At 33.6% G+C, this 19,649-nt stretch overlaps 2 protein-coding genes across 2 annotated transcripts in view; one reads left to right on the top strand and one right to left on the bottom strand.

Moving 5' to 3' along the window:
* The window catches only part of LOC111054716 (photoreceptor ankyrin repeat protein), a 61,847-nt gene extending 60,207 nt beyond the window's left edge, over window positions 1-1,640 (top strand). Inside the window, exon 9 of the mRNA XM_039430870.1 lies at window positions 593-1,640. Coding sequence (XP_039286804.1) covers window positions 593-649 — 57 coding nt within the window. The 3' untranslated portion in view covers window positions 650-1,640. The remainder of the gene's footprint in view (window positions 1-592) is intronic.
* A 363-nt stretch (window positions 1,641-2,003) lies between these two features.
* LOC111054717 (dnaJ homolog subfamily C member 22) lies at window positions 2,004-19,552 on the bottom strand. Its single transcript, XM_022341798.2, has 5 exons — window positions 19,128-19,552; window positions 13,682-13,829; window positions 9,276-9,477; window positions 7,747-8,014; window positions 2,004-3,540 (listed from the first exon to the last, which is right to left on the bottom strand). The coding sequence occupies exons 1-5, from the start codon at window positions 19,362-19,364 to the stop codon at window positions 3,328-3,330; spliced, it is 1,068 nt and encodes a 355-aa protein (XP_022197490.1). The 5' UTR covers window positions 19,365-19,552; the 3' UTR covers window positions 2,004-3,327.
* Window positions 19,553-19,649: the final 97 nt, after the last annotated feature.

Here is a 19,649-nt window from a genome sequence, read left to right as displayed (position 1 = left end):
CACAAATAATATTTAATCAAGTAGATCTCAACTCTGATGGTTTAACAAAGTCACATTACAAAATAGTATAACAAATGAAAAATACAGTCAGAGGAGTACCACAGGCTCAAGCCCGAAACAGTTTCAATTCTAATTTATACGACCGTTCAAATTTATCTAGGTTTGTGATGTATTATAATGTGATGCAGTATAATGTGAATTTTATTCAAGTATATAATTTGAAATAATCAATAGTTTTAATATCACTTTTTGCTATTAAAAAGAACGACTAGCAGTAACAATTTTTTACAATAAATGAATATAATCACTCATTGTGGCAAGATGGCGGACCTGCCGAAAGATCTCGTTGTCACAGTGAGTGATTAATTCATTTATTGTGAAACATTCTGACTGCTAGTCGTTCTTTTTAACAGCAAAAAGTGATTTAACAATATAAGCAGTTCGTGACGGAAAACAACATTGAAGAGTTTTAATAGGATACTTTTTTATCATTTAGTTGGATGTATTGGAGCTTTGCCTATTATAAATTGAACAACGAAATATATAAGCAACGAAATGAAACGATTGATTAATAATATTAATTGATTTAAAGGTGACAACAGATGACGTGACCGAGACCAGACTGCCACCAGCCACCAACAACAAATAACACAGGACTCCGGCTTCGTGGAGAAGTCGGCAGGATTACCACATTCAACTCATGTCCATTCGACCGAAACGATGGTAGCCCAAACCATTCTTCTATCATTATTTATCAATTATTCTCGCATTTGCAACAAACATTTGTATTGTACAAGTGTGTAGTAGGAGAGGGAGGTTCATTAAGGTGGTTACATTGTCTTGAAGAAGTTTTTAATTGGCCTACTTCTAAGTACTGTATCAGAGTTGGATTGCACTGAGAACAAATTTGATCTTAAATCAGTACAATCACAGCCATCTCTAGCATCTAAAATACATGGCTGTGGAGCAATGCTAAAGAGGGAAGATAAACTGATTTAAGTAATTTGATGATGGTTGATGTGTTCTAGCATTAGAATATCAATATGGAAGAAATATTTTTAGTTTGATACATAAATTATAGAAGTGTTCGAATTGGATTTAACAATTTGACTTGAAAGTTTATTTTGCAGTGTTGCACCAGACTACATCAATTTATTCTGATACAGGATCACCAATATATTGCATCTAATCATTCTCGAGTAATAAATTGAATAATAAACTACTTACAAATCTTTGAGTAGGTTATTCTACTACATTGCATCATGATTAAATTTGAAGTTAATTGTGCTGTTACTCTTACAATATAAATAATAATTCACAGAATTTTCCAATTTCAATTTTAACCCTCAACTGAGAACTGAGCCTCCCATTCTGCAAGCTGTGAATCATAAATAAAAATATCCACGTTCAACAGAAAATAATTGGCTATCAATATTATATCTTCAAAAACTGTATATTATATCAAATAATATAAAATCGTTCTGGAAATGGAGCAGATTTAGCCATTTTGTAATTTAGTTGTGAGATGCAATGAGTTTGACATAATTTGATAATTATGATGTATTAGATATCTTCCAATATATTTATGTGTAATTAAAAGCTACTGTATGTATTCCAATAAATATTTTATTTATATAATATGTATTAGACTTGTTTTATCAAATCAACCCTCAACTATATTACTTTAGTACTATGGAGCAAATGCAGGTTTTTGAATATTGAAACCAAGATCCCACAATATATAGAGGAGAAAGATAAATCACAAACAAAATTAATAATTATAACTCATTGAAGTTGTGCTTTGTTGATAGAGAGATGAAACGTGGCCTTGAATATCACATCACTCAATATATTTTGCTGGCTCTCATCTAGGAGATGAACTAGTAAAATATTATAATTATTATTATTATTATATTTAACTTAACCTAAAATGTACTGCAAATTAGAAAAATCAGACTGAAAGGTTGAAAGGTGTGTTAAAAAGAAATAACACACAAAAATCGTATAAAATAAACTATGATTTATTTAACAAAAACAACGTAACAATAAATTATATAATACATTTGTCATCGAGTTTTTGACTCTAAATTAAAAAAAAAATAGTCAAATAGTTTAATATACTGTATGAGGCTAGGTAAAATGTTAATAATACTATCAATGGAATCATAGAACGGAATGATAAAATACAGAATTGGTCTAACGAATTTCAATAGAATGGTAGTATGATAGTACTGACTCACAGTTAAACCTGATGGTTGATGAGTTCTTAGAATAGAATGGGATTCTGTATTGAAGATAGACTTCAGACTTTTACTTACATAATACATGAATGAAAATAGAAAACTTCTCAACATAAACTTCAAAAGTTCTTACAAATAAATAACTAAAACAACAATGAAGTAAAGCTATAGTCAAACTTGTGAATAATAATCCTATTTTTAAAAAGTTGAATAACAGTGATAAAATTGAGATGAACGGCTGGCTAAAAATTATGAGATTCATTAATGCAAATTTTTGAAAAGAAAGAAAAACTAATACATTTTCATGACTTGTAAATGATTTTTTATAAATATTATTTCGTAAAATCACTAGACGGATTAATTATAAAAAACATGAAACATTCGTACAAAGGGTGAAATATATATTAATACATAGTTCTGATAAGTCAGTTTTAATGTCAGGATTACCGTAATTAATTCTTACACCGTCAGTTGAATAGGAATTATCAGGTAATATGATAATAATACAAATTGATAAAAATACATGAGTTGGTGTCTCCACTGATTCCAAGTTATGAAGATAGTATCAAAGTTGGTTCAGTTAAAAAATGAATTATTTTTGTCAGCAGTTGAAGTTATTCCAATCAGTCACTGATTTATCTCAAAGTTCAGCGTGGATCATCTACCCTATATAAAAATGACTGGAGGTCTACTTCATAAATTAAATTACTCATTCATTGGAGGCAGCATTCCAATATTTTTCTATAGCTGCCATTGCTCATGCGCAGTGAAGTAATGTTGCAGTTTTAAAGTAGTGTTTACAACTATACAATGATAGAGGTTTGTGGTATATATTCCATACTATCAACACTCAGTGATGAAGTAATGAAGACATTGGCGAATTGGATAGAACCCTAATCGAACACGCATATCAGTTATTGTCCATATTTGTAGCATATGAGTTACTCTTAACAATTTGAGTAAACCTGAAGGATACCACGATATAACATAAAAGTGTAACCTGTTTATGCTGTCAAGTTGAATAAAATGAAGTCAAGTTGAGTAGATCTGACCTGAATGAGTGTTTGGAGATTTCCAGTGAACCTGATTAAAGTTCGTCGGTATACTTCTTATTCTTCCTTCGCCTCTTCACCTTACTTGTGGACAGAATTTCGCAAGCCCGCTGCACTTCATAGAACTGCTCCTGCGCATGCTCTTTCTCTTTAGGATCTTTCACTCTGTCTGGATGCCATTTGACCGCCAACATGCGACAGCGCGAGTTGATTTCTGTTTGATTGGCTCTTGTCGACAAGTCAAGCACCTGCAAAATATAATTGATTCAATTTTAGTTGAGATTATCAATAATGAAACATAAGATTAGGTGTTCAACGAGTGCAAGCCTATCACAAAGTAGAGGTGAATAATATCATAGAGAAACGGTTATTCGTTTATCTTTGATTATACAGAGTGTAAGACAAATATCATAGTGTATGTAAATAAATAAAAGCTGGATTCCCACAACATATTAGTATAAGTGAACGTGTTTGGTACAGTAAAAAATATTTCCATTAGTTCTATAATGGGATTATATTCATATTCGCTTGCCGGGTTGAGTTTAATTATTGCCGTTAGAAGGGCAAGGGAATAATATTTTCACTGAACCGGACACTGATACTGATATGTGGAAATCAAGCTTTAGTATGTACACTTCACAGTGTATCAAGTGTATGTGAATCAACAACATGAGCACGACCAATTTCTACAACTTAATTTGGAATTCTAGAATAAGAAGATTCTGAGAAAATTGTGTTCTATTTTTTGCGCTTCAAAGAATGGGAGGAGTTAAGAGTTAAGACTCATAATTATTTTGATGATTGAATATTATTCGAGATCTGCCTTATTATTTTTAAAAATGTTTCATCATCTGGGATTGAGGTTTCTTATAAGGAAATGTATATTATCAGACTTGATACTAACTCCAAATATTATGATGCTTCAAAGTAGGAAATTTTCCCCGCCTTCTTATTTTTCTCTGAATTGTCAATAAATGAATAGATAAATAAATATAATGGTGAGACAGCACATCTGGACGATTAAGAAAGATTGCCTAATGTAGGGTGTTAGGAAAGACGTGATGACGCAACCAGTCTAAACAATTTAATTTAAAAAGCATTCAGTATTGGACTTGCGATTAATTTATCAATAAATTTTGAATATGTGCTCAAAATGATGGGGGAAAAGAGCGGGTTCGCCAAAAGTGAGATTGTATTGTAAATTTACTTGATTTCCTTTACAAATAGAACTGATGGAATATTCATAAATCAATGAGTTTCACTTTTGAACTAAAAGTATTCAAAAATGATAATTTTTCGAAGTGGAAAATGAAAATTTGATGTTTGAATCCTAGGAATTGTCACGATTTGGTGCACTATAATCTCCAAACTTGAGTGATACATAGTTAAATATGGAGCAGCCTCTCTCCACCAACCCATGTCCTCTCCACAAAAAAACCATACAATAATATTGAATAATTCATTTCAAAACTACGGAACTTTTCCTAACGATAACAAAGATCCAGATGTTTTAAACTGGATAGTTTACAAGCAACAGACATAAAATGTCTACTCATTATTTAGTGCGGTAGACCTAACAATGATCATAAAAATTAATTCATTTGAAATGGGTGATGAAAATAGTACTTGATAATAAAAAATAAAAATAACTGTTTTAATCTAGGCTACCCAAGATCACAAACAAACAAGAATATTATTAGATTGAATCTGTATTTTTCTTCTGTTAATTGGTAGAAAACCAGCAATCTGTAAATTCACGGCCGTAATACTACGATACAAGCTCATAGACTAAAACATTATCAATGTCAATTCATCTCGCATCATCCTTCCCTTTACCCACTAAGAGGCCTACGGCTTACTTCTGTCAGAATTATCCTCAACAACGAAAATAATCAATATTAGGCTATAAGAGTCAACAGTGTATGGAAGTGTTTGTTGAAGAAATGTGTTAAAAACATTAATCCATTGTGAAACTTGAAAAATAGAACGTTCAGAAAATTTGGGACCAGAAAGAATTGAAACATATAAGTTAGTCTAGTAGACAATACTGCGACAGTTATCGCTTTAATTTCACGCTGTATATTAACGCAAATTTTCTCAAGGTGAGCCTCATGACGTAGCGTAATGGAATAGCAAATAATCTGAATCTATTGAACTGTTCATACGATAATATAAAAGACACGTGGTATCAGAGAGCAGCACTCTAGTTGAAAGTTTGTAACAATTTATTACAACAATATATAGTCCGGGCGCAAATGTCATGAATAAGGCACTCCGTGGTCATTTTGAGTAACAGCCGTGGAAGATGTCTCAATTTCTTCGTTAGGTCTAGCACAATAAGGATCGTGATGATAATAAGTCAAAATCACAGGCAAACACCTCGGAAACAAGATGGCCGCCAACATTTTAAGGATTTTGCTATATCGCTTGTATACTATATAATTCTATACGCTTCTATATCCAACCAGATGTCATTTTGAAGCTTCGGAAATATTCTACAACACTGTGCCAATAATACTGGTGTTTGTCTACTGCGAATACATATACAGATTGGAAAGTAAATATTGTCCCCGAAAAATATATGTTTCAAGTTTTTGAAGTTGAATAAATAATGAAAAGAAAGGTCGAAATGCGATGATTCTTTCGAACATCATTGTTTGGTTAATTCTAAACACTTTGGTGGAAAAGCCAATCTTATATCTCTCACAATAACTGAATAACAAGCGATATAAACAATTCTGTCAATAATGACCACCATCTTGTATTTTTCAATGATGTCGAATATTTTCGTTGTTTCCATCATCAATATTCTTATTTGTTTTGTTGTAATGAAGAGATTGAGACCATTTGCAAGTCTCTATCTTGAAGTAGTCATGAAGAAATCGATTTTATAGTTCTAGCTTGTTACCTCATGCGTATGGCAAAACGCACCAGAAATCATGCAAGGTTTTCTTTGGAGGGCGATGGAGAACTCATTTTTTGACGTACAGCGCATGAAGATATATCGTTCAAAAGTTAAAAAAACGCTCTGAATTTCATGTATTTAAAATTTCTCTGTATCTCTTGCATAAAGAAAGTTATAATAAAATGAAATTTGTGAAAATTCAGAAAAATTTTTTTGGGGTTTTTGAAGGTTATAACTAAAAAAATATGCGTTTAAGAGGAAATTTTTATGGAACAAAAATTCTAGAGGAAGATGTTTAAAATATGTACGTCCAGGAGAACGGTTCAATATATTGAACGGTTATTGATATACAAGCGATATAGCAAAATCCTTAAAATGTTGGCGGCCATCTTGTTTCCGAGGTGTTTGCCTGTGATTTCGACTTATCATCATCACGATCCTTATTATGCTAGACCTAACGATGAAATCGAGACATCTGTCACGACTGTTACTCAAAAATGACTACGGAATGACATTTGCGCCCGGACTAATATGTAATCCATGTAAGTCACTGAAAAAGTATTAACAAACAGCATTTTGATATATTAAAAACCCAACCAGGTATGTGGATTTGAATGTCATTGTTATCGAACAAATTCACAGAGCTTTTTAAAGTTTCAAAATGTCATAAAATAATAATTTTATCGTTCAAAGTGAAGGAATCAATTATTCAAATATAATGAATTTGACGGACCTACTTCAGTTGTTCAAATAAATTGAACATACATTAATGGATTACTTTTCATCTTATTTCAGAAGAATTTAAGAACTATTCATGAACATAACAAGACTGTTGTTAGTTGGTAAATTTGTAGAACATTTTATCTAGTTAGCCTATAAGTTTAACTATTATATTCTGTAAACCAAATAACAACTATTCGAAAATCGAGATTTTTGAAAGGAAGCATGAGACTGTGGATAAACCATTTTGAATGTTATGGCGATAAATACTTTCTAATTCTCTTCTATCAAAAAGCCAAAACCGGATTTTTTCTCAACTTCCAATCTTATAGTTAGAATAATTTTGAGATTTTAGAATTATACTGAGGACGTTTTTCATGATATGAATATGGAGACTCCCCATAGTTTCATTTACGTTTAAAGTCAGAGGATTCCATAGAAGAACATTGTTGTAAAGTTTCATTTTTCACCGCCTTCTAGAGTAGAAGCCTAATCTATAAATATGATCTAATATATCGTTGATTTAATAATGACCAATCCTACATCAAAATATTCTATTCATCAATAGAATATATCTTCTCAAGATTCAATAATACATTTTTTATTAGACTTAATATTGATTATACGGTATTTCTACATAGCCTACAAAATTTTCTGACAGTTCGGAAACAGTGCGGAGTTGGAAAAAGATAGAGATTTCTGGTTTGTCTGATGACAGACAAGGATATCAAACCAGTTTTAATCACATGATGACTATATTCAGTATTTTTTTCATCGTTATTTGTTATTCTAAATATTTTCTACAACATGGATTTAAGGCATTCCGTACCTTGTAGGCATTCTGTTCGCCATTGAGGTCAGACATTTCGAGCACTTGTCGCCAGGTTTCAATCCAGCCGTTGCGTTGTGCGAACACCCAGGTGTCGTAGAGAGACTGCTTGAGGTCGGTCCACCACGGCGACCGGATGAAGTGGTGAATGGCTTCGTGCAGGGGGATCTCCTCCCCGTCCTCATCGATCAAATTCGCATTGAAGTACAAGTAGCTGCACCACAACGACATGTACAGCAGAGCACACGCCGAGATTATCAGGATTCGCCTACAAGAAAATTGTTAAAGTGGTGTGAAACAGAATTTAGTATAGATTTTTCTCATAAAAAACTATCTATGAAAAAGTAGATTATAGTAGATTATTCTTGTATTGAGATTTTATGAATTTGAATTATGAAAATTACAAGTATTGGTACGCCTACTGCAACACAAAAAAGTTATTGAGAGAATAAGACGTTGATGTTGTCAATACCGGTACCAGTATATTAGTTCAAAATTAATTTAAACAACAGAACCAGGTTTCAACACCTGCAACATCTTCAGCTGAACTCAGGTGGTAGGAATCGCCAGGAAACCTAGTTCTGTAATTTAAATTGAACAAAAAAGTGGTACTGACAAAATCAACTTTTTATTATTTCAATTATAGAGAAATACCGCAACATATCTTACCATACAATCAAATGACAAATAAATTAATCACAGACTACTTTTAACACAAAAATATTTGTAAATATATTAGTGAAGTGATCAAATGTTGCTTTTTTAACTTCACTTATTCAATGATACTAGACGATATTATTCATTCTGGATATATTTTTTCTATTGGAAGGATATTATTTATTCTATCATACAAATTATAACACCTATTATTAGAATTGATTAGGAGAGAAAAACAGGTTAACCCTGAGCTTACACCCCTAATTCAGATTGAATGACATAGTTTGAAATAATAAGTTAAGGTCTCCACGTATTTCTAAAAAAATCTTGTCCAAAAATATTCACACAAGCAGAAAAATTTAAATTTTGATGAATTATAACCAAGATGGAATGAATTAAAATGTTCTTTATAACAGTAGAGTTTTCAAGTAACAAAAGATGATGTAATGTTTTGAAACAATAATGTATGTATGCAGTAAGTTCACTACAATACTTGAAACGATCATATCCTGAAATAGGCTTTTTTCTTATGCTCGACTTCAATATGTCTTGGAAAAATTAACATATAATCTTTTTATGGATATAAAATGGAGAGAATTATGTATATTGAAAGCTTTGATAGTGTTCTTATTTCCTCTGCTATTGACTACTTGATTATTTGATATAACTAAACGAATTCATAATTTTCAAGAAGAATAGTTCCTGGTTTATGATTAGTTCAATATTCCAACACTTGATTTATTAAAACAATTACAAATCATAGAGAGATTTGAAATGATTTCCCAGCCCAAATATCATTCATAAATATTTCGGACAATCAAGATGATTTTGTACTTCTATTGAGCAAACTTATTATTGATCTTGAATCTTACATCTTTAAGCTTTTCTTCTTCTTAGTCTTCTTTCTCCATTTCTTAGCTTTGACATCAAAGGCGAATGCTGAAGCTACGACCATGATGGTGAACATTGTGTCGGTACTATCGTACAGGTACAAAGGGAATGTGAGGTAGGCAGCTGCCAGGGGCCACCACAGCGAGCCTTCTTCGTGGCCGATGTTCCCCACCGACCACACTCCTGCCAACACAACCAATATCAAACCGCATTATTTTTCATTCTTCTTTCATTATCCTGATATCATACTATAGGCTACTTTCGAAAATTCAACATTGGCTACTTTAGTTGGTTAAACTATGGAGAAAAGATAGCATAAGATAGGAAGATATCCCATGGTATAGGTCGTTTATGTTCTAGATTTCAAGCCGAGTTTTGTTAACTCTAACCGATTATTGTCGAATACGGTCTATTATTACTTTTGTAATTATTATTATTACTATTATTACCTTTTGCCGGGTGAGAGTGTGAGAACGGAAGTTTTAGAGACTACCAGCGTCACATAGCTTCACGAAAACGAACTACTAGGACTGTCGGCCTTCAGTTAACAAAGAAATTTGAAACATAGACGCCCTATACCATGGGATATCTTCTTATGCTATCTTTTCTCTATGGTTGAACCCAATCTATAAGCAAATCAGATTGTTTCCTTGAATTGAAGAGAACAAGATAGAACATCCTTGACAAATTTTTATTATAGGCCTACACAGAAAAATCATGAAAGATATAAAATCATGAAAATGTTTAGGCTATGCGGTGGAACAATATAATAATTTTGTATAATTTTCAATTGATACCTAAGGATGATCCAATAATAAATAGAACGTATAATAGAGATTAAGTTTTATCGATATTTTATATTATGAAAGAACAATAATGTAATATGTTTATTGTAATATTCATGAGTCAAAATGAAACCAGAAGTAACTAGAATCAATTACAATCATTCGTAGATTTTTTATTTTTGTGTGAAATATTATCGCTAGTTCATTGAGCAGAGTTAATTTGATTAGAAATTCATCGTCATTTCACAGAATTATTGCTTGAAAAATGAATAAATCAACTTTAATAATTGCGTGAGTTTAGATGGATCTATAAATGACGACAATACAATATATATATATATAATATATATATATATATATATATATATATATATATATATATATAATATATATATATATACTATTGATATAAGAGTAAGTATAAACAATATGCAAAGAAATGTCTCTGCATAGATCACGTATGATGAACTCTTATTATGTTTAGAGAAAACAGCACACCTATAAATCATCACTATACATAGACACACTATCAAAAGCATTTGCCTTCAATGTTTCAAGTCATGACTGAGCGTCTTCCTCAGTAATCAATTTGATCAGTGAAGAAATACACCTATAAAACTATTGTATCTTTATGAGTATTATTAAATTGAATATTCATACGTTTTTATGATTGAGTTATCATTATCATATAATATTACAATGATTAAGATGTACACAATAAGACAATTTTCCATCTTTTTTTAATACAGTTTTGGATTCGCATAATAGGAATAATAAAAAAAAACAATTTTCAATTCTTATTCTCTAATTGGATATTAATTAGATAAAATATCATAATATTTTGATAAAAAGCCAAATGATTTGAAAAGTTGAATATAATCAATTGGAATAAAGTTTACTTTCGAGATTCGAAATAATTACTATCGACATAGAATACCAAATTTATTTCCATTAGTATTTTTCAATACTCAAGCTTACTTATCCACTTTAATAAATGATTTTCACGTTACAGCACTTGAAATAAATACGTAGTCAATGGGTTACAGATTTTACATCATGAAACAATCATTTCAATGATCAAGAAGGTTCCAATACTCTCATTGGATACTCAAATATATTATAAAACATATTTTTACATCATTACATTTATACCACATAACTTTAAATATTATTAAGTTTTTATGAAAAGTTCAAATAAAGTTAACTGAGTTAAACTCAATATTCTGTTAATAAAATGTTTAAAACACAACAATTTTTATTAAGGGAATTTAAAATGTCTATTTGACATGTCTATTAATTTACAATTTATAATAATAAAATCAGCCAGTCTATAGAAGTTCATAGTTTTCTATAGTTTAAAACACTCAAATACCTACTCCATAGATGTAAGATTAAAGCAAACCTTGGAACGGTGAATCATAAAATCTAGAACAGAAAATGTCAAGGGAAGTAGAAGTTGGGTTTCATGCATTTACACAAGTGGCAGAGCAAAATATGAATGATTTTTTGTAGCAATGTATTGTTCTTGGAAGCCTAGCTGGGTGATTGTTTCGGGTAATTGAAACAAAGCATAGCGCTATTGTAAGAGCGTGCAAATAGAAGCGTATAATGAGCGTTCAATCTTCAATCTATATATATAAAAGCGAAATGGCACTCACTCACTGACTGACTGACTGACTGACTGACTCACTCACTCACTCGCAGAACTAAAAATCTACCGGACCAAAAACGTTCAAATTTGGTAGGTATGTTCAGTTCGCCCTTTAGAGGCGCACTAAGAAATCTTTTGGCAATATTTTAACCCTAAGGGTTGTTTTTAAGGGCTTAAAGTTCGTCTTTTAGCATGTATATTCTTCTTCTCCCAATCTCTTAATTATAATATTGAAATTTCCACATCATATGTTACTATAGAACTATAATCTAGATAGAGTACCTCTTCGAAACAGTTGCTAACTGATAACTAAATTAATAATTTTGTCAGGTTGGCATTAAGTTGAGTTGACTTTGTTAGGTTGGCACCAAGTTGAAGATTGAAATGCATTTATCGCGGAAAAATTGATTGGGCACTACTACTTCAATCAGAGCTATTCCTGGGAATATTATATTACTAGCTGTCAGGCTCGCTTCGCTCGCCATATCCGTTTAGCCAGACCTTTTAGTCTAGACCCCCGACTGGATTATACTAACATATGATAAAAATGCTCAAATGAGAAATGCAGGCGAGCGAAGCGAGCCTGCAGATCTCATTCTTGGACTATCCAGTCGGGGGTCCAGGGGGCGGAGCCCCCTGGCTAGACGGATATGGCGAGCGAAGCGAGCCTGACGGCTAGTTATATAATAAATCGAACATTTTGATAATAAGCGCTAATGTACCAGGAATAGTGAATTATTTTTGTTATTATAAAAATGTAGTGTTAGTATGCAATGGGTCTCACAAGACCTGGCAATTTTTGTTATTTGTGATAAAGAATATTAGGCTATTCAGTAAAAATATTTAATGTGACATTATGAGTTTCATGATTAGGCTAATAGATTTTGGAGGAATAATACATTTTTCAAGCTACTCACTCATACATGGAAAAATAAAAATGACTCGATACTACATTGAAACCTCGGATACCAACTACTGAAGTTCATCTACTAAAGTTTTCAAAAGAATATTGTTAAGCTCACATTCCAAGTTGAAAACAGTTGAACAATATTTCATCTTGAAATACTGTATTTGAATAAGAAAACACTTGAGATTTTCTCTTCTGTTGTTGGAATGTTATCAGTTATGAATTCAAGCACCTAAAACTATTAGAATAACGAAGCCGTTCAAATCGAAGATGAATGCTTTTCCAAATCGATATACCATACAATACTTCTATTCGAAAATATGCAAGTTATTTGGCACCAACAGTAAGTCATGTCTTGAAATGGATACCATCTTTTAAAACAATAGTTGGGTAGTAAATATGAATTATTCATTATTATTTATTTTGTTGATATTATTATCATGACCAAAATATAATTAGATCACTCCAATTATCATCATGAAAAGATGAGTACCTACGATTTATTACATGTAGATGAAGAGCAGCGATTTATATCAATGGATGGGAAAATATACTGTGAATTCTATATTATAAGACAATACATTCTATTATTTCATTAGTGCTATCTGGGCTTTGTCTGTTGTACTCATCTATGTAGCTTCTGAATGAATAAATAGATCATATTTTATAAGAGGTATCAGTACGGCCGTTCACCTACAGTTAATCCTTTTTTAAACTCTCTATGAAAAGTGCCAACAGTTTGCAATGAAACCTTACAGTAAGTCGTCACTCACAACGCAACTTGTTTGAGATTAATTTTAGTTTCAGAATTTGGAAGAATTGGATGCAACTGTGATTCCATGATTGCAGTTGCAGTTCCATGATTGTAGTGAATCATTTGTACGTGTAATGCTCGTATAAATGAAGTACAAAGTTGGGTTCAATATTGTAACCAATGAATCTGAGACTTTTGAGTCGTCGGTCTGTCCCCATTCGGTTTCACTGGGAACTGTTGACAATTGTAGATTAAGAAAAGTAGAACGACTCAATTTTATTGAGACTCACCTAATGCACAAGCCAGAGGTATAAGAATTTGCAACCAATGCCAGCTATAGCCCCAAACGTGATCGTTGGGTATCGCCATACTCATAATTGCGCTCCAAACATATCCAATTATTGTCATCCCAACGAATCTTGTAGTCGAGAATGGAGGCTGCAAAGGAAAATAAATTAATATCAGTTTAATGGCACTCTAAAGTGGGCCTACTTAATTTATTCTAGAAACAATGTTTGAGATAAACGTACGGTATTCTGATCGATAGTGGTCTAGTAGTGTGATAAGATCGCAAGCATACAATAATATGAAAAATGAATATAAAATATAAATAAAAATAAAAATAGAACATATTAAATAGGGGAGTTCAAATGAATTTATACGAAATTTGATGTGTACGGTGTGTTGAGGGATTTTGAGTGCATTTGGGATGTCTCTTTTAGGTTTAATTACTTGTAGTATCCTAAAACCATTAATTATCATTTTACGTGTGTAAGTAATATCTTGTAATAAATAATTATTATTGCTCTGATTGCAAGCAGTCAGGGTGGCAACTTGACGGCAATGGTATATTTTTACGAGGGTACAGGTAGTCATCTACGGACGCCTCCACCGATCACAGCCCAGTTATTTTTAGTCAAAAAATCAAAAACACGTACAAAACACATTCAAAAAACTGTAATAGTTCAGATGGCAGTGATCCAGTGCTCGCGCTCTCAATAAAGATTCAATGCGGTGGATGTCACTACGGGCAGCTAGAGTTTGCTGTATCTTCTTGACATACACCAAGCACAGGAGGATGTAATGGCTGAAGACAGTCAGTACACCAAGGCGAGAAAAGATGGGCTTACAGTGGGCAAGATGATCGCTGCCTGTTATAATTCTTGAAGCCCTCTTTTGCAGCCTCAGGACGGACATCAGCAGCCCCTGCCGAATGACCCCACAGGAGCAATCCATAAGTGATGTGGCAATGGAAGAGAGCGTGATACATCATTAAGAGATACCTCTCCGTCACCAGGCCCCTCATCTTGAGTAGCAGGAAGCAAATGCGGGAGAGTCGGCTGGTTACCTGCTGTGAATGACTGTTCCAGCTGAGTTTCAAGGGTCGCCGTTTAGGTGTCACCCCGACTACTTGACACCTGGTCATTTTGGCCATAGGCGACTACTTGTACCCTCGTAAAAATATACCATTGCCGTCAAGTTGTCCCCCTGACTACTTGACACATAGCTGGACCAAAGGTGCCAACTAGTCATGACCGTAAACAACAACTTGACACCTCGCACCCTCGCGTCAGGGTGTCCCCACGACTAGTTGTCACCTCATTAGAAAGGAGACAAGTAGACGTGGATGGCTCACGTCAACATGACACCTTGCACGCTGGCGTTAAGGTGCCACTCTGACTACTTGTCACCAACACAGCACCAGTTGGCACAACATACACCCCCGCGGCGTAGGGAGGAGGGATCAAGCAATTTTTATTACTGGTTATGATTTAGAATTGAATTCGAAGCACTTTTGGTTCAGTAACATTTTCCCGTCAAACGCACGGTTCGGGAGATATTCGCCGACTTTGCTATTTTTAGGACACATTTTTTTTTGAGTCGGTTGAAAACAGAAAAAAATTAAATAATATTTTTTGTGTAGTTGAGAAGTTTTTTTTGACAATTTCTTAGTCTTTTTCATTCAATTAAATAATATAATAAGCCCTTTTGATGACTGAACCAGATGTATACAATTCCAAACCCATTTTTTTCAGTTATATTTTCCCGTCAGACGCACCGTTTACGAGTACATTGAGCCTAATGCTAGGATAGTCAAATTTTCATCCATCAATGATATGGTAGATGAAGCTATCAGTTTGGTTATCAACTGAGGTATTACATGAAGTCTGGTAATTGTTATGAGGATAAATAATTATTTATATACACTTGCACTCAGATGGCAATCAGACAATAAGAAGGCCAATGAGAATCTTCAAGTTGTGTCTGTGTCTTCTACACTCACAGTTACTGTTCAAACAAATTTTATGTGAAATCGAGGTGATAGGCTGTCGTGACCGTAGACGACTACCTGTACCTCGTAAAAATATACCATTGCCGTCAAGTTGCCACCCCGACTACTTGTCACCTACTGGACCAGAGGTGCCAACTAGTCATGACCGTAAACGACAACTTAACACCTCACACGCTCGTGTCAGGGTGTCCCACCGACTAGTTGTCACCACCTTAGAAAGGAGCCATGTAGACGGGGTTGGCTCACGTCAACTTGTTCCCTAAAAACCGGTTTAAAAAAGGGACGAGTAGTCGGGGTGTCAAGTAGTCAGGGTGGCACCTAGTCGCGTTCCCGTTTGCAATCCAAGACAAAACCCAGCAGCTTTACTGGATTCTGAGGGTCACCCAGTTCTCGTGACAAGCTGCAGATGATCCTTTGGGTCTTGTCCTCATTCAGCTGGAATCGATTAGCGAGGAGCCATGAAGTGGCAGATCTAAGATACTCCGCAGACGCCTCCAAGATCCGATCAAGCTCAGCACCCGATGACAGCAGTGATGCATCATCCGCAAACATCAGAGAAGAACCATTGTCGTCGAGGTCGTTTATCATGAGAAGGAACAGTGCGGGCCCCAGCACCAATCCCTGAGGAACACCAGAAGCCACCGGAAGGGTCTGGGAGTTTGCACCACTGAGGGAGACAAGCTGAGTCCTTCCAGAAAGGTATGAACCCAAGAAAGGTATATCCTACATATTCCAAACTTACATTTTCCAATGTAGACATCGAGTAATAAGCTCTGTGTCTTGACCTGATTCGAATTTACCCTGAACCAGCCTTTGGCTTAATAAGATGAATATGTTACACTTACACTTCAACTGTAGTTGGTTACCTCTTCCACACTCAGGGTACCCTTTACTAAAATGGTTCTTTCATGAGCATGAGAAAGTGATAATTGACCTTCTAGATCTGGGTCATTGACCAGTATCAAATTAGAGAAGGCCAAACACTAATGAGTATGGGACTCCATGAATTACCGTATATTCAGTTTGGCAGATTCAGAACTTCCACCTACACTACTTGATTCCTACTATTATTGTAGGACCACAGAGTGTTGAGCGCAGTGCTACACCACAGGTACACTTTATAAATTTTCTTCCACATCAATTCATGTGAGAAACAGCAGTAAAAAGCTTTGCACAATTCACAGCGCTATACCCAAGTGATGTAGCTGAAGAGTCTCGAAATCATTCAAAGAATCCTTCTAACAATAAACGATAAGACTGCTGTGCAGTGACCTTTGCAGGAGAAAGACCAATTACTGAATACCACTGCTCTCAGTTTAAACAAAAAATACAATATACGAGTCGTATAGTTCCAAAATATTTCTTCTCCACTTTTTCAAATTTTTCAGGAATGACAAAAAACGTTAAGCCAATAACGTATTACCGCTATTGCTTAGCAGAGATTATGGTATTTCTGAGAAAGTATTTCTAATTATGAACAGTTCAGAATGTTGACTTTTGGAGTATTGCAAAGTTTTATCCACTCAAATTTGAATTAAAGAATGAATAAGGAACGTTCTGGAACAAACTTTGGAATAGACCTGTTTTGGAACAAATTTGCATGGATAAGACATTTTATGGAACAGACTCACTAACTCGGAGAAGACTTTTGAAGTGGACTATAATAAAAACTAAGATTCTCATTTAAAAAATCAACATTTTTATTATAGGAAACATCATGAGTGATCAGTCATACCAGATGATGATTCACATATGATTATTCAAGTTAATAACAGTTTAGTTTATAATTGAGTTCAACACAAGATGTTTGTTATAGAGAATGTATTTTATTTTACATTTAAGATACAATAATAAGTATCAAAAGTGTAAAGTTGAGTATGTAAGTAAAATGTTATGTATATTGAACAATAAATGAAAATAATAAAAGATACTAGAAAAGTTATTTTAAGCATAAAAAGTTGAAGTCCTTATATAAGTAAAAAAAGGAGAGTAGAAAGTGGAAGTAATGAAAGTATCTGAATCGAATCTCATTCATTCAGATCATTATACAAGTAAGAATGTGTTCAGGACTCGGACCCTGAATTCTCTAACAACTCGATCATCAGTGCTGTCTTCTTCACAACATAACTCATTCATGAGCTCTTGATAATCTCAATTTTCTGTGGCAGATCCAACAGGCAGCAAACAAACGACTATAGACGGAGAGAACTGGAATGTTGAATCTTTTTTTCCATTGGTCACCATAGTGCTTTAATAACAGTTTATGTACATCATTTATTTTGGCAACTTTCACAGGATTGCCATTAGGCAGAACATTGAGTTGAATATCATTTGTTGTCATTCTTGACTTCAATAAAGATTTTGACTGTCCAATGTCACTTCGATAAAGACTCTCACCCCTCACCAAATTTTTCCCAGTTTATCATTCCGTGTGAGGATAATTCTCTTTGAAGGATTTATTTTAAAGTGCCATTTAAATGACTGCAATTGAATTGCACTGGCCCAATAAAGCTTTAAAGCATAAGAATATTACTTCAACTTACTACTGTACTACATACGGTACAAGTTAGGAAACGTTTGCATAATAATTGAAACTATGAGGCGGTTACCAACCGACAAAAAATAAAACAATATTCTGAACTATATTTTTATAGAGCAACAATAAGATATGGATGAGACTTGATTTGTAATGAACTGTTCACTGAAGTAGCCATTTTTGGTTGATTTAGAAACGTTTTAAGATGAGCTTGGAGAAGACATGTTTTGGAACAAACTGGCAGAGGATAAGACCTTTTTGGAATAAACATCAATTTTTAAAGCCCGTTTTTAATACAAGAAGATCTTTTAGAAACAAAATATCCACATTAATAGATGAGAAATTGACTAAATGCGCTGGCATCAAAAACTCAATTTTGACTATTGGTGGATAAGATACGTTTTGGAACTATACGACTCATATACGGTAGTTTCATAGGGCTAATAAAACTATAGATTTCCACCTGCAGCCCTGCTGGCTTTTGCAAAAATTTTTACGCAATCTTATTGCCAGCAAGTGCTGGTCACGGATGGAGAAAACTGATAGGTAGTGTAAGACATATACACATAAAAAATAATGATTCACATTATTTTTCCATAACCGACTTTACCACTTTGACAAATATGGGGAAAAAGAAAATGGTCCTGGAATCCAATATAGGGAACAAATATTGGGGCAGTTCATGTCTGTTCAATGAACTACGGTATTCGTCATTGTGATTTATCATGTCACAACGAATATTGAGATGAAACAGATACAAACTGCCCTAATATAAGTTTTATTAAAAAAGATGGGTAAATTATTAGGGCAAAAATTAAATTATAGTCTACCTATGGGCTTTAGAAAATAATTGATTAATCTGTTACGGTACCGGGTACGGTACTATACCTAGTATACGTTACTTTACCTTTTCATGAGCTCGGACGTTTTCAACAAATTTCTTCACATACTTTGGTTCTTCATTGGCATCCGCTACGTAATTTGGAATTAGAAATATATCTCGAAGCCAACCAAACCCCATATATCCTCCTAAAGTACACCACCATAGAAATCCTTGTAAATCACGTCCAAGATAGAAATGATGCAGACCAAATATTCCTCCAACTAGCCACAAAACATAAGTGAGGATCATACTCTTGCCCATTTTGGTTGTATTATACACTTATAATTTATTACAACAAATAAAAATAAAATAACAGCAGATGAAGTTAAAATCTATGCACTAAATCCCCGAAAACAGTGACTGAGCAGTGAGCAGCGTAACACTTTTGAATAACGGGAAAACAACAGCGAAAGTTTACAAGTGCAGCCGACGCGTCAGTAATATCCCCACCACTTTCTCTACCAACCTAAATCAGTGCCTGAATATTTAAGAAATTGAAACATGGTAAAAATCAATTTTTTATTTGATATTGAGTATTCGATTTCG

This window comes from Nilaparvata lugens, chromosome 6 (genome assembly GCF_014356525.2).
Source record: "Nilaparvata lugens isolate BPH chromosome 6, ASM1435652v1, whole genome shotgun sequence".
Lineage (NCBI taxonomy): Eukaryota > Metazoa > Arthropoda > Insecta > Hemiptera > Delphacidae > Nilaparvata > Nilaparvata lugens.
This window is presented reverse-complemented; position numbering and strand designations above follow the sequence as displayed.